This window comes from Oxyura jamaicensis, chromosome 4 (assembly GCF_011077185.1).
Source record: "Oxyura jamaicensis isolate SHBP4307 breed ruddy duck chromosome 4, BPBGC_Ojam_1.0, whole genome shotgun sequence".
Taxonomy (NCBI): Eukaryota; Metazoa; Chordata; class Aves; order Anseriformes; family Anatidae; genus Oxyura; species Oxyura jamaicensis.
The window spans coordinates 51,152,102-51,169,243 of record NC_048896.1 but is presented as its reverse complement, the minus strand read 5'-3'; the positions used below and the strand labels follow the sequence as shown (position 1 = coordinate 51,169,243).

At 37.7% G+C, this 17,142-nt stretch overlaps 1 protein-coding gene across 1 annotated transcript in view; it reads right to left on the bottom strand.

Moving 5' to 3' along the window:
• DCHS2 (dachsous cadherin-related 2) overlaps positions 1-17,142 on the bottom strand; it is a 108,250-nt gene that overhangs the window by 43,507 nt on the left and 47,601 nt on the right. Inside the window, exon 4 of the mRNA XM_035324354.1 lies at positions 13,054-13,285. Within this exon, the coding sequence (XP_035180245.1) occupies positions 13,054-13,285 (232 nt within the window). The remainder of the gene's footprint in view (positions 1-13,053; positions 13,286-17,142) is intronic.

Here is a 17,142-nt window from a genome sequence, read left to right as displayed (position 1 = left end):
GAGCAAAGACATCAGTCTCAGACAGTTACATCTGAAACATAGGTCTCTATGGGATGTTCATAATGGTTCACCACTTGCTATTGTTCCATGTTAATGATTGTCCTTTGCAAACAAATTAAGGATTTATAAATGAAGATATAAAAAACACTGGAGTAAGACATTAAACCTTAGAGCACTTTGAAACGTCTGGTCTAGATGAAGTGAGCAAAATACTTAAAAACATAAGGCAGCACACTAAATTATAGGGCAATATAGCAGATCACAATACGTTTATTACTTCAATAAATCATATTACTTCAATGAATTGTATAACTAAGTAATAACCTGTGGCACACGAAGACCAGGTGCTTTCAGCCAGGTAAAAGATGGAATGAAAAAAAAAAATGTAATTATGCCCTACAGAGCATTAGCATTATTTTGTTTGTCTGCTGTCCAGCATTTTCTCTATCACTGAGCAGAAGGAAAAACATTTCCACCTGTTCTGAAGGGAGGATAAAAATCCCTCAGTATTCAAAGACTCTTTGCAGGGCATCACAGAGTTTGCAACACACAAAGAGAGCTTCTAAGTATGGAAGTTGTGGCAAATTCAACCAATTCAGCTAATAGGACCACTTTCTATATATCAATGGATATTTTTAAGAAGGTGCCATTGCTTTTTGTAGAAACTGATGAGACCACAAAGCCTCTAACAGCTCAGTAAAATCAAACTTCAAAGCTTTGAGCTACCTTTGTAATTTCCTGGCTCTCAGTACAGGTTTAGTAGGGACGATGTTTGGCATTCATGCTAGTTAATGAGTGGTTCTATTTGTCAAGGTAAATTAGATGCAACCCAAACTGCCTTAGGAGAATCAGTGAACGATTCAACTACAATATATATTCTGAAAATTGAGTGTGAAGGCACAACATTAATTTGCTACAATGCACTTGTAAGCAGAATAATGGAAAATGCATAAAATCCTTATAAATATTCAAATTGGAATGCAGTATACTTTCCAATTATGCTGCCAGGACATTATAATAACAAACTGTGTCTTGACATGCAAGAGTCTTCATGATCAAGGAAGAATGTTTTCCACTAACCACAAAGGACACTTACCCCAGTGTGACAAACTACAGTAAAAACTCAAAAGATACAGACAGATTCGATAGATTCAGAATTCATTGCTAATCCAGTTCCTAGGCCAGTAACTGATGCAATTCCAAGAATCAACCTTATTTTAACTCTTTTTTTTTTTTTTTTTTTTTTTTTGGTCTTCTGATGATTGTGTTTTACGATTAGTTAGCTTAACAAAGTAGTATTCCGGGGACATAAACTTCTGGCATTTCCTGAGGTAATCTGAGTAACTGTGGCTTGAAGGAAAAAGGTTTTTAACCTTCTTTTTTGCAGAGGTTAAATGTATAAGCATGGATTTTAAACATTGTCGCTGTTGAATTAAATTAAACCATCAAATGGGCTGTATTTTACTAACTTGACCAATTCGCTATTGGATATTTTTCTATTGAAAAGGCCAAAAATATCATTTTGAAATATTCAAGATATATATGCAGAGTGGGAAAACTTCTACAGAAAAAGCATCATGTTGAAATTCTTACTCTAAAAGCAATAAATAGTGAATCAGAACATCCCTTAGCAATAGGTGGAACAAAAACTGCTTCAGTGCTGGAACTCTGATGACTTTGTGGAACAGAAATATTTCAGAATCAAAATTACTTCTCTGCTGACCTAGACAAAACACAGATTAAAGCACAGTGCGTGACAGTTCAGACTGCTACAGAAAGCAGTCAGAGAAGAAATTATTTTTTGCTCCCGTTCTTCATGCTTTTTTCTGTGCCCTAGAGAGGGAAGAGGCAAGTGTATCTCAGCAACTCAGTCCTCTCTTGCAGGACCAAATATGAACTAAGACAAGTGGCAGATTCCAGGCAAAAAGTATGTGTTCCTGATGGTTTCTTCTAGCCTCAAAACTATAATATGTTGGAAAATTTATAACTTGGTTTGAGTTTCTATTATATACATTCTGTTTCTTTCAGTATTTGTATGACTAGAGATTAGCTTTGAGTCTGGTGATATGGATTATAACCTACATAGACGTTTAAGACAGCTCTGTCATATGCTGGGGAACATGACACATTTAGCTCTATGACAACTCCATTTAATGGGAAAGAACCTGTAGAAATAAGCTGCATCTGGGACTCTACTTTCTATTTAGCTAGTCAGCTGCATAAGTCACACATTGGTGTGCAAAACTCAACAGGTATGCCTCCACTAAATAGCAGACTGCAGATGAGTCATAACTCCTCTCTCTCTTGTTCTGTGATTAAGAAAAGACAGTGGGTTATTATTGTTATTATTACCATAGTCATTTGCAGCCTGGAATTTGTGGCTTCAGAGAACTTAAAAGATAATTGGGTTGCTATGGTACAAGTATATTCTTCCAGTATGAAGAACAGCTTCCAGGAAGGCTAATGATGAGAAGGGAACAACGCAGTGGTTAGACAGCTCCTCTGTGAGGAATGCCTTATTAAGACCAAAGCTCCCAGTGTGGGACCACACAGACAGAAGTGTGGTTCTACTTTGAGAAGTGGCACCTTTTTCCTTATGGCTTGGCTTCCCATATATATGGACAGGCTTATCTGCTGTCTTTAATAACATTTAATTCCCACTTCTAAAATTTATTATTTATATTACTGCCCTGCCTTGAAGATTTTACCTTTGGTAATTCCTCATTCTGTAGGAGAGTGTGCTGGAATCAATTCTGGCTCACAGGTGAGCAATTATATAATTAAATTCCAGATGAAATGTCATCATCCAGCCTCGCTTACATATATGCAATCCTTTGTTCTTGAATAGATCTTCATGGGTGTGATTGACTGGGGATTTGAACCTTTGTAAATCATAAACGTGACCCAGAGAATGCCTATAATGATTTGCATACACGTTATTGATAGAGCTGCAATGCTGGTTGCATGTTGGCAATTGCCACTACAAGGTGTGGTTTGGGAAAAGCTCTAAGCCAGGGCAGGTTAGCTCAGCACAGCCACACTGGGAGTTAAAGACATTTTGCTGCAGGACAATCTATGCTTACTTGCTAGTGTAAATTGTTACAATGATCCAGGGATTCAATATACTGCTGTAAGAGCTAGTACTAATGAAGGGTGAAATCATGAGTGCCAACTATTTGACCTTTTTCACCCTTCATCCTTAATGACATGCTAGGACACTTCCAAAAAGTTGTTTTCCACATTGTGCCTATACACAAACAAAGATGAAACAAAGCTAATGTTTGCCCCGCACATGCAAACACTGTAGTGAAAGACAGGACTCTGTGGCACCAGCCATTCTCTGGCAACGTCAAAGTTCCTCTTGGGTTTGATTTTGCTGCTCTTATTTTTGTTGAGGTGCATTCTGGCTCCCCAGGAGCTTCTGTGTGCTATTCCTCAAGCGTTTTACGTACAAGACAGGACACATATAATGGTTCTGTTAAAATATATTCCTGATCTTCTTCATGACCCTATGTTCAGTCTTAACATTACAGTAGCATAGATCAGCAAAGTAGGCTCACTAACCAAAGTCATGTTCTGTATAGAGGAAACAGTGCTAATTATTCCAATAGGATTTCCATGTCAGCCTCTATCTGACCACTTTGAAAACGTAGTTGTTTTTCCACAGGGTCTTCAAGTAATCAACACAAAAAACAGCTCTATATTTATAGCCATTAGCAGGGAAAGAAAACATTTTTCACTAGTCAAGTACTGAAAAGGCAAAGATATAAATCAGGACACACTAGCTTCAGTAACATAGTTTGGATCACATAGAAATGTGTATTCATTTAATTAGCTTCTATTTTTCTCATTGTTCATGGAATAAAAAAAGCAACTTCATCACACAGGAGGAAGAATAAAGTTCAACAACCAATAATGTTCTTTAAGACCACGAAGCTGAATGCCCTAAGAACTGTAGGTAATGGCCATATTTCTTCAGCACATATCCTAGGATGGGACATGGTCTGACACAGCTCAGACAGCAAGCAGATGGCAAAAAGGGATGGTTAGTTCATCACCTCGATTCACCTCCAAAGCTGGCATTGAACCTGCTGTTTAGTACCACATACAGGGTGGAGCCAGCCCACTGACCTGTTGGGAGTATGTCTCGCCCAACCCTGCATGCTAACTTCTCAGTACAGGGATGCACGTACAGCTTTGTTCTTCACATGTCTCAAAGAACTGCACTAGAAAATTTGCCTTGGAGAGGCATATACAGTTAGGGGACACAGACTTTGCGTTAACATTAAAAACAGCATTGTTCTAGGGAGAAAAAGAGTGTTTGACATTTCTGTTTGTCTGGCTCATTGCCTATCCTCTAATCTTAGCATCACACTTAGATTCAAGCTTTCGCCATTCACCTGTATTTAAAACATGCTATTTATTCATTTCAAGTGAAGCTGCATTCTTGATGGTAACCATAACAACACCCTGCAGAACACACTATTTGAAGAGCCAGTTTAATAACTGTCAGGGGAAAGGAAGGAATTAATGAGGAATTACGGTGTTATTTACAGTCTATTCGCATCAATACACACAGCTTCAGCTTATAGGAAGTTATTTTTAAAAGCTTAATCTTCGTGACACAAACACTGGAATTTCAGTGAATAAGAGGGCTATTTCAAGTTTGAAAGTATTCAGTATTTTAATGCTTCTATAGTAAATAACTGATTGAAGTTTTACCAGTCGCATATCTATACTTGTTCTTTACAGAAGCCTCATCCCCCTGCACCAGGAATGCTTTAGTCAGTGTCCCTTCTCTAGCAGATTCTTATGAAGCATCCTGTGTAAAACATTCTCAGGTGCGGGACAATCCTAAAACAGTGCTCATTAATCACATAAAAAAATAAAACTCATAATGCTCTTTAAAAGAGCTCACCTCTAATGATTTCGGTAAGTTGAGCTTAACAAAGACAGGTTTTTGAGACCACTGGTAATATATATATATATATTTTTAATTATTTATTAGAAAAGTGAATCCCTAAGGTAGGCAAGACTAAGAGTATATCTGAAAGGTTTCAGATACAAGCTGGATCAGACCTATTCAGAGCTTTTAAGTTGGTTCTAAATGGAGTGTTTCATTTAGCAGGCTCCCAACAAAGAGCAGGCAAAGCAAGCTGGACTGTGCTCCCACCAGCTGCAAGACAGGCATCAGCACTCTGAGCAAGTCAAAAGGCAACAGGCTGGCCTCCCATTAGCAAGAAATGCCAGGGCGTTTGCAATGAAGCCACCAGTACCTGCAGCTAATGTGAGCAGGGAAGCTGCTCCACTCTGCCTGAAACACTTACAGAAATATTAAGGGAAATAAAGCCCTATGGCTCCAGCTTTATTCAAGTGACTGCAAAACCACCTGAAGGCTAACAGATTCAATGGTGCTCAAAGCAAAGGAAGAGCTGCAGTAGGTCTTGCTGGTGACCCCATAAATCGCTAAACTATGAGGGATTACAATTCTTTGTCTACTTTGTGAAGCTATTGCTTCATTTCTTTTTGACATTTAAGTCAAATAAAACATTTTGCTTGATTTTCTTTCTCCCATGTTAAATTTCAACATTAAAAAAAAAACTAACTCAAATTTCCCACAAGCATATTTGCTGTATATTCTTCAGAAAACTGACAAATCAAACATTCAGCTCCTCAAAATGCATTTCCTACAGTGCATATTAAAAAAACAACAGCAACAAAAAACACCTAGAAATGCTGAACTGACTGCTTGTCATATTTATTCATTACTCTCTCACAATTTCAACCTGCTATAAACCTCACAGGACAGGACTAGGTCCGTCGCCCCCCCTCTAAAAACACATTTTTTTTTGGCTTAGTAAAATGATAATGTTAGTACAACAAAGGCTCCTGTCACTCACCATAGGACACCAAAACTAAATTGAACACAGAAGAAGCAAGTATTACATTGACATCTCCTTTTCTACTTTTTTTATACTACCACATGTTTAAGTGATTCCTCCCTACCAGAAAAAAAAAATAATAATAATAAATAAAAAAAATCCAATTTCTCAAAAAAGCCCCACATAACTGAAAAGACCCAATTTGCTACTGCATGGAGATTTCATTCTGCCTTGTTTTGTTTTCTTTAAACTAACATAATAACAACTCAGAGTACACTTGTTCTCTTTGCATGCAAACAGGTAACACTTCCACATGACAACTGAGTTTAAAAACAAATACAAAAAAATCAAAGCATATAACAATGAAGTGGGCTGGACTCTTGCCCAACGAACAGCTGCATTTTCAAAGACAAAGGCAAAGCCTTCCCAAACAACACACGCAGCTCCAGCACTGCCTCACCACCCCCACCACGTCACTTTTGGTTGCTCAGCTTACTGAAGTTTTCCGAAAACATCTTAGTCGAGGACCCTCTCGACCAAGCTGCCAGCTTGCAGATTCAAAACCAGCTCAATGCACAACCTGATAACAAATCTCCACTGCCACGGTAACTAGAGATAATATTTCTTTGAAGGCACTGTGCAAAAAGATGAACGTTTCCAGCACAGATACTGACTGAAGCATAATGTAGGCCCAATAAGATAGATTTGCTGATCTTGTATTAAATTAAGAGCATTACAGAACATTCCAGATACTCATCTTAATCCTCACAAACTGATTTTATACTACATGGACTCCCTACCGTGTTCAGTTTAACAGTCTACCAGCATGAAGGCATTTTGCCAAGCCTATTTGTTCTTTGTGTCACTTGACGCTTTTTTTCTTCGAGTTAACTGAGAACATGAAGGAGAGCCTTCACTTTTCCAGAGAGACCAACTGCAAGGCTGCAGGACTGCCACCTGAAAACTAAATACTGGGCAGCCTCAGGAAAGAGGCAATGAAGTGCAAACCCCATCTATCTATAGCTGCTGATTAGAAAGACAATACCACCAGTACCTTGTTCTACTGAAATGGAAGAGAAAATAAGAACATGATGTGCTCACTGGCAGAAATAACTGGTTTCTTACTTATTGTTCTGTACCTGAGACCTATACAATCACTATTAAAGAAACATGTTGATCGCCTGAACTTAACTGTATAAACCTTGCATTATTTCTCTCCTCCAAAATGTGAGGTTTGAGTTTAATCTTTTCCTCTTCTCCATTTTTTTATGTTACCAGCCCACATCACCTGCCTCTTGCAGACCAAGAGCTGTAGCAGTGTATCGCCACGGCAGCTCACTCTTGGTCTCATCTGCTGGACTCTTGTTTCTGAGACCTGACAGTGACTGAATTACAAGAAAGGGGGGTGGGCTAGAGTATCTGGTTTTGGTAAATACCTTGTGTTTTGTTGTGCACAATGAATCTCAAGTACACATGTCACTACGATTGCATTGTTGAGTTTTTGGCACACAGCTCGCAGGAATTTTTCTATTTGTACATGATTGATTCTACTGAATTTTATTCATAAAAGAAAAAAAGAGCTACATACATGAAGAGCTGGCATTATGTATTTTTTCATGCTTTTTTGCCACAGAGCTTTCTTTCAGGGCCAAAATCTGCACTCTCATACATATTATAGCAAAGTTTGTGTGCTTGAAGGATAATATACTGTTTATGTCATATTACTCAATAGATGAGATCTCTGTGATAAAGTCCACAAATTATTCAGCTGAGACCTCTACTTTTTCCTTTGTGTCTTAACATGAATAAAATTCTTCAAAGTCAAAAACCTAGTGAGCTAATCCAATGTCTGAGATATACTGCTCTAATTTACAGCATTGGTATCAATTTCATATGAAAGATCAGAAAAACAGTAATTGAAAAGCTGCAATTAAAAAATGTGGTCTCAAAATGTTCCAGAATAAAAACATTCCTAATTTTAAATGTTATTTTTGAGAACCTCTTCATATGTTTAGCAAATGTACAATATGATGTATAAAAATGCCAAAAGTACTTTAAAAATAAACAATTTTTCCTACAATACTATATGAAAACATCATTAATCATCATAAAAACAGCCTTGCTTTCTTTAAAAAGGATGTATTCTTTTTTTTAATGCATATTACAATCTGCTGTATATTAAATATTGTGTAATACGTGGAGTTGAGCAAAATTTAATCTTTTTTTATTCCAAAAGAAATTTTGGTATTTTAACTTTGATTTTCAACCTGTATTGTAATAAAAATCAAACAAGGCATTTTAAGGCAATGAAAATCTCCCAAAATGCAATTGTCAGACAATAGCATTTCCATTTTCTTCAGGAAAACAAAACTTGTCAACATTCTTAACTGGAATTAATCTATTCTAGTGCTCTGAACCAAATCAAGAAGTTTGTTTTAACTCAGTTTGACATTAAATTGCATTTACATATGGTACCATAGTACAGTAATGGAAGTAGTACAACACTAAATTGCATATTGCCAAAGAAAGGAAAATGCACCAGTGGAAGAAACATTCTGCATTAGTTCTACTCAACCCCTCCTTTTGCTTCCATTACCAGACACCATTAAAGAGACAAGATACTGGACTTAAATCTTCCTTTTGGCTAAGCTAGCAATTTTTACTTTCTTAAACCTGTTCTTCTTGTGACTTCTTCTTTTATTCCTCTCCAATGGACTAAGACCCTATATTGCCCTACATCTCTTCCAAGATATTAAATTCATATGATACCCTATGCTATTCAGTTAAAAAGAAATCAGAATGCATCTTAAAGGAAATTGTTTTGTTGATTTCTGTTTTTTGTTTTGTTTTTTAGCACGTTAAAGTTTCCTCAAAAGAATAGTTATTTTGCAGAAACTGTACTTTAAGCTGAGAATTTTTAACACTAAACTACTGACCAGCTTGTAAAAAGGCTGGTCTGTTGTACTCAGTACAGATTTGTCAGCATAAATAAGTAACAGAAGGTATCATGACAAAGGCCTGAACCAAGTATCTTCAAGTCAGTGGAGAAATCTCTAAATTTCTCATGGAAACAATCTTGGTAATATACAAGAAGGACAGTCATAGCCTCTGTTTTAAGCATCTAATATAGGCAGGATTCACAGAAACAAGAGCCTAAATGCCTTATATTGTCAAAAGAAAGAAACAGAGAAGCTAAATTAAACACTTATATTGCTGTAATGTTGACTGTGAATGCTACCTTCTCTAAATCATTTTCTTACTAGGTTTAAGTCATTAATACCTTCAAACAAACATGAACTGATGGCTGTTGCCTTTTACTTCACCTTCATGTCAAAGTTTTTTCTGTATACAACAACCAGCTATGGGATTTGTTCTACGAATATGAGCAGACTGCTTATCTGAAGACTGCCATGCTGAAGTCACACTGGCCCAAAATAATTTTCAAAGACTATTATTAATTTTGTTGATCTGAAACAGCTTCCTCGAACCAGGATTGCAATGAGATGATAACCATCTTTTATCCACCTCTCAAGAAGGGCATCACTAAGATCCATGCGAAAATTAATTTTAAGCCCCTGGGTAAAAGAAAATAATAATGATCGTAACATAATGGGAGTCATAAATACAACTGTTAATCCCAAAGTCTTAAAGTTAAGCACTGCATAGGTTTTCTGCCACACTTCTGATTGTACCCTGTGACTTACGTTTTTAATTACCTGCTCAGCCATAACTATAAATACACTTTCAGATAGCTTGTTAGGTAACGATAGGGAAAATAAATAAGCATAGTCCAGACAGTTTCTTAGCCAGAAGAGCCATTCAGATTGCTCTTTTCTAATCAGTTCATGAGAGCTGTTCATAGATCATGCATAGATCAGATATCTACAAAAGGAAACATAAAGCCAAGATGTTGTTTACACCAACACTAGAATCAAATGATAATAAGAGTCATGCGCTAGCAGAAGAACCAGTTTACAGTTCCCTATCCATACATTTTTCTAGTTAAACAATTCTTAGTGTTTTGTTTTGTTTTCCTGTGGACAGTCTATCATCAATCAAGTGAAAAATACTACATTTCAATTTTTATTGCATTTTCCTTTGAGAAATAATGTTATTTACAAGAGTGTAAGAGTGTATCCCAAACAATAGAGAAACTAAAAGCTAAAATAGCAAACAAGTGCCACTAATAAAGACTTGTTTAAATTCAAAAAAAAACTTTTAAATGAGTATCTCTTGGCCAGTGGAAGGCTCTTCTTTCCCATTCCCATTGAATTTACCAATACACGAAACCTGCATGTCACAGTGCTTGAAACAAAAGATGGAACCCCTTCAAGCAGCTTGGATGTAGCTCGACCACGTGAACTCTATGTATCAAAAGCACCATTGATATATTATAACCAGTCAGCATTTTACCAGCTGGCATGATACCTGTATTGTGACCACAGTGCACTATGCAAAGCTAATGGCTTTCTTGATACACCCATATAATTGCTTCAGCAAATCAACCGCCAGAAGCAAGCCATAAAAGTGAAGAATTCCAGCTACAGTTTTTATTACTTTGCCCATTTCTCTTCTAAAAATGAAAAGGGACTTGGGAAAAAAGTGCATCTTTAGTGAGTATTCTAAGTGCAGCGCACCAAAAACATCCCTGAAGAACACTAAAATGAGATGAGTTTTTCAAATGCACAACCTAGATGCCATTACCTATGCTGTGGGGAACAGCACCATCTTGCAATGATTTTCATGTACCACGGTGTACTGTGACAAACTGTTAAGCTAATAACTAATTTGCATCTCTCATTACTGAATATCTCTGTCCACTTATACATGTAACACTATACGTCTCCTTTTGGGTCCTCTAATAGTAAAAAACACAAAATTTGCAACATCGCAAACTGAAAAAACTGCAAAAGAGATCAATAAAAGATTGCACGTCCACAAGAAAGATCAGAAACCCTAATACCAATACTGCAGTAATATCCCATTTGTTGTATGGGTTTGGTGATTTATCTCCTGAAGAACTTCTGTTCTAATCATATTTGTGTGTCACCCTCTGTTCACAAAATGCAGCCCACGTAACTAGATGAAGTTCCACATGTAACTTTCAGAGAGACATATCTAAACTAGGACTTATGAGTGCACACAGACAGCCTTAGCAAGACGAAAACAGGGAAAAATAACTGTCCTAACAAGAGGTGAGGAGGAATGAAGAGCTCAAATCTGTGTGGTAACAGTAAGCCACTTTTTCACATTCCTCTGAATACTGAACAGATTTCACAGGTATTTAATCCACAAGGATTGCGCAACTTCTGAGTAGCAACTTGGCAATTTTTATGCTTATTTTGTTTAAATATTGCCAGTCTAAAAATAATTCTACTTGCTAGTGATTAACCCTAAGCATGGTTGTGAGTGAACAAGGAATATAGATACAGAAAACATATTCTTCAGGAAAAAAAAAACAACAACAACAAAAAACCACCCCCCACACCATTAATATTAATAAGTGAAAACAAAACACAGCCTGACCTCTTGAATTACTTGGGAGATCTGATTAAGTGCAATCAGATCCCAAGCACTACAATGTTGGGAATAGTGTCTCTAACCTAAATGCTTTTCTCATCACGAAATGTCAGTAATAACAACCTCAATCTACTTCATCATGAACTTGGTCTGCCTTTGATAAAACACTATGATAGATCTGTGAGATAACATTATCTTATTATGTTCTCCATGATTAAGGATGACATTTTTCCTACGTAAAGTGCCAAAACTAGGAAAAAAAGGGACAAAAGGTCATGATCTGAGGAAGAACCCTTTCAGAAGAAAGGGCTAATGCACAGCCAGTTCTTCCAGCACAATCCACAGGGTCTCTCTGACCAGCCTACCGGTGCAGTTTTAAAACGACCAGTTAAATGCCTGTGGAGATCCAGCTCCCTAATTATTGATTGACCTATATATTTTTGGCAACAGTTACGCCCTAGAGGATCTGATTTGAGAGGCAGTTGAAGTCCACAGTTAAAGTAAATTATGAAACAGCCAAGACAACCAGGCCAACTTCCTAAGAAGATTAGGCTCCTCTGTTCAACAGAATATTTGGGGAACTGTACAAGAAAGTGAAAACAGGCATAATTTTGAAAGAATAGAGACTCACAGTGGTTCACTTGCCAAACAGCTTATATATGTATACAATACACACAGCCCCAAAAATTCTTTTAAGAATATAAAATAATCCACTGTGCCAAGACCATCAGGAAGCAAAACTTTTGATGAGGATGCAGTCATAGCAATATGCAAGGGCTAGCTCTCAAGTTAAGTGGCAGCTGCAGCTTAGCTTTCACTCTCCAAAAGGTACCACGGACATCTGTGGATACATGGTTCACGTTCCTTCTAGCTGACGCTGATAATTATTTTAAGATTAGAAAGCAGACTATACAGGCTGCTTTGTGGACACGGGAAGAGCAATTCAACCTGCCGGATACAAGCTCTCTTAGAAAAAAAATCATCCAGGTTTGCTTTTGCCAAAATTTTCTTGCCTTCTTCATCACTGCACCTTCATTGAACCTCCTGCCAGAAATCAAAAGGGGGAAGGTTCACTGCCAGAAATAAAAAGCGGAAGACACACTTCTGAAGCTAATCATTGAATCAGACAGGGAGGCAGCTGGGTATGGCAGACTGTGAGCAGAACAGGAGATGCACTCTAGCACAACGTAGGGAAAGATTAGGAAATAGAGAGATGAAATGAAAGAAGCATCTCAAGAGGTCTTCTATTGCTCTTCAAGAGTAAACTTAAAAAAAAAAAAAAAAGAAGAGAGAAAGAGGAATTCAGATATTATTGTATAAAGTAAATATTTCATTTATTCCTTAGAAACATGAATGTATTTCTGTCTGAAACACTGGTGAAGTGACATAATTGCTTGTCCTGCATTGTACTGACATGTACTGTTTCCCTTTTTCCTGTTTATTCCAGTGAATACAAAGGCTTCATGTTAAACCTAAATCCTCCATCCTTCTCTAAATTACTTTTCAGCAGATTTTAAGTTTCAGCTTTATGACGTGACTCCAGGTGGGGAAAAAAAAAAAAAAAAAAAAAAGAAAAAGAAATCACACAACACCACATCCTCAAGGAAGAGACAAATACATACTTATAGCCTTTCTGAAACACACACAGTACCTGTAGTGGCATCTACTGTGACAAGAGAAGAAAATTCTCCTGGCACCAGTTCATACGTGACTACTCCATATATTCCCGAATCTCTGTCCGTAGCAACAACACTGATGATCTCTGTTCCTGGCTGTGCATGACTGCTGATGCTTGTCACATAGGTGGCTTGTTCAAAAACAGGTTGATTATCGTTAATATCTTCTATTTCTATACGAACAAAAGCTTGGGCACTCAGCCCACCCTGTTGGATAAATCAGAAAAAAAAATAATTATTATAAATGCATACAATAGAATGACATGAATCTAGCTTCAGCACATCATTAAAGAACACACTGCAACACAACTGAGCGATGAAAACGTCTATCAAGAAGAATTTAAGGTATGTACAGTAAGTAACCCAAAATACTGCGTCCAGGCCAGCTACACGCTGAGAACAGCTCCAGTGTCCTCGCTAACAGAATACACAAAGCTCAAATTCTTGTGACTGCAAAGCCTGAACACAAAACTGCTTCTGTTAATGCCAATAAGCGCTACACACATCAATTCCTGCTAGTCTGACTTCACACGTATTTACGTTAGTCACCTACATGCCGCTTACTGTTTCACAGATAAAACTCAGGGCTTAGTAACTTTTTTCTGTCCATGAATTTTTCAGATTTAAAAGCGTGACCGTTTTAACAGTGAATACAATACTTTTCAACACTGATTAGGAACACAGACTGAGAGCAGACCACTGCAGGACAGCTAGAAGCCTACCTGCCAGGCTGCTGCATGGAAGATCCATTCCCAGTTTACCACCCTGGCAGGTTTAAGCAGCTCTGCAGCATACTTATGTGTATGTATACGCACACGCACTCTGTATATACATATGTAAGTATATATGTATGTAAATTACATCTATACATGCAAATTATATAGTACATACACGTGTGTATATATATATGCATGTCTACATACCCACACTTCACATACACAGGCAGAACAAAACCAAATTCCACTGAAGCACGTAGCTGAAAAGATTTTTTCATGTCAAATTCGTAACCGCTTACATAGTTTTATTTCAAGCACGCTTGTGATTTTGAGGGGGAAGAGGTCTGACCATGCTTTCCAGGGGGCTTGGCTCAACTTCTCGGATCATGTTTCTTTCCCCTATGCTAATAACTGGGAAAAGAGCCAAGCAGCGTGCATGGCTTCAGTAGTATCCCTCTTTGCCATCCCAGACCTGGCTGCTAGGCTGTTCTCACCTGGGTTGAAGCCTCTGCTACAGTCACCCACCCAGACCTCCCCTAAATACCACCTGGGCAGCCAGAAAGCCACCTTCAGCTCTACAGCCAAATCAGAGAAGCAAGGAGCAACTGCAAGCTGGCTTATCACATTACACTGCAGTGAAATCATGATTGGCCATGGCAAACCAGTTTTGTGGCAATCTGGAAGTAATAATTCTGTGGGTGCTGAACCGTTGACCCCACAGTGAAACAAATGGCAATTTGTCTCTCATAGCCACATAGTCCCCGTGGAACGGTTGTGGGGTGGTGGGGGGGAGTATATTTAGGTGGTGTTTTCTTTAAAATATATATATATATATATTAAAAAACTCTCAGCAAGTTCTGTGGCAGTGATGTGTACAACATAGGCACAAACCATCAAATGCATGTGTATACCTTGCACACACCATACACACTATATCAAGGCACAGCTGAAGGAAGGACTCTGGGAGCATGGTGCTTGGATCACTTAGTCACTTACAGAAACTGCTGAGACAGACGGGATGCTGGCACATACAAATGACAAGCTATGCTGAGCATGTCCAAACTTCATTTTGCAATTTCAGTATTGGGGATATGCAACATAGCTTGTAGAGATATAAAAAATACCTAATCCTATGTCTTGATTACTTTCATGAAGATTGGATTTAACAGTATCAAATGATTTAGACTGGATATCATTTTTTTCTTGCAGTGTAAGAATTTCCCTGAAATTATTTTTGAGTTTATTACTCACACAAGATGAGAATTAATTTTGCGGAGAAAATATCAGTGTTCTCCCCAGCTTTCCATAGGGATTTTTGTTTAGCTTTCTGTGTAGTAGCACTATCCCTGTTGGGTGATAGTGACATTGCCATGAAAGCTCAAGTATGCAAAAAAATAAGACTGACTGTCTTGTGGATCACAGTGCCTATATTTCACCTGCAAAGTAGGAGATCTGGCCCACATCCTCCTTGTGGTATGCTTGGGTTTTCTTCCAAGGAAAGCAAAGCCACAAAGTGTCATTGAACAGTCATGGAGGAGGCAACGAGCACCTGTGGACCAGGGCAAGGCAGGGCCCTGCACTTCAAACTGCTAAAACAGAAGCAAATCACAGCACTAATACGGGGAATGGGAGATGTGCATATCTAGTGGGCTCACTGCCTGCACCCCAACCCCGCTTCAGTGTGAGCATTTCCCCAACATCTTGATTTCCCTGAGAAGGAAATCACTGCACAGGAACTAGAACCTATGTGCTGTGTTGAAGCCCACTGTCAGAAGATGCCCTGGGGTTGTAGCTCCACAGCTTTCAGGTAGCACTATCAGGTATTTTAGGACAGGACTTAGAAATACTGATTTTAAGGAAAGTGAGTGGGCCAAGGAAGAAATTAGGTCAAGAATATAAAACATATAAAAATAGGAAAGGTTTGAGCAGCACAGAGTTAGAGCAGCATGAAACCAAACTGCAAAAAAGCTCATGATAATGTGTTTAGCTGCTTCTTCCAAGTCTCATTATTGCTAAACAGACATGAAAAACCAAAACCCTCTCCCGAGGATTTATATTTATCCTATGGTGTTATGTCAAGACTGTAAAATCTTTGGAAATAGAGTCAGTCTGGCGATAGGAGAGAAGCAAGTTGGAGACTTACTAACTACTTAATCTCTCAGAAGACAGACCAAATCTTATGATGGAGACAGACCCTACTTTTCCTGAAGCAGCAGTGTATTCCGGCACGTGAGTCAAGAGCAATATTAACTTGGTTATGGCCCAGTTCTTGCTCTGGCTATGAAAACGTTTAAGTAACATCCCAAGTGAGAAGGAACAAACTACTTCTATTTCTAACCACATGGATACACTTCATCTACTCAGAAGCAAGCACAAAGCTGATCTTCCAAAACATGAAGGCTGTTTTAAACAAGTCTGTTGTTGACAGAAAATTACATTTGTCAAAATATATTACAAGCAACAAAAAGCCACAGTTGTTCATTTTGAAATCCCATTTCTCAAATGTTCAGATATTTTAACTACTGTTTTGATGTGACAAAAACTAGCAATTATGTAGGCTTGTGTAAGAATCCTATGATTTTTGTGACCCATACAGTATGAATAGGACATACAAAGCTACCACCAAGTCAAAATAACCATGACAAATATTTTCTGTTCTTTCACAGGACCAAACTTGTAAGAACATATAAAGCTACTAGTACTCCTCTTCATTGTCTTTAAAAAAATTTAATTGCCTGTGGCAGGAGAAACACTGATTAACAAGTAGTAGAAGCAGTGCTGTTTTGAACAGCTCTGTTTTGTCTTGTTGACACTAAAATTGTTAAGAATCTGTCAAGATCTCCGCTACAGTATTCAACCTTTTTGATCACGGAATGGTGCTGTCAAATTCTTGATCCCAGCTGAACTGTGATATACAGGATCTGACATGAAAGCATGTTTTTTTTTTTTTTTCTTTATTAAACCTAGAAGATAGTATGTAACCTTCAAGTCACCATGCTGTCAAAATGGAGAGGCACTGGCAATTATTTCAAAAGCCTTAACTTCTTTAAAAACTTTGCCTATGAGTGTTGAGTGCTTATCTCTACATTAATTGCTTCAGTGTAAAATAAAAAGAAAACTGGACAAGTAGTATATTTACCAAAAAAAAGAAACAAAAAAAAGGATAACAAGCAAAATATTTCTTCATACTCAAAGACAGCAGAAGAGCCACCAAAGTTTCAGTATCATTAGAAGTTCTTCAGAACCTAAATAAATACCAGCCTACGTAACTGGCCTAGTTGAAGTGTTTAATGAACTGTTGTTCATGTACCTCTATAAAAGTGAGCTGTAACATAAAAGTTAGTAATG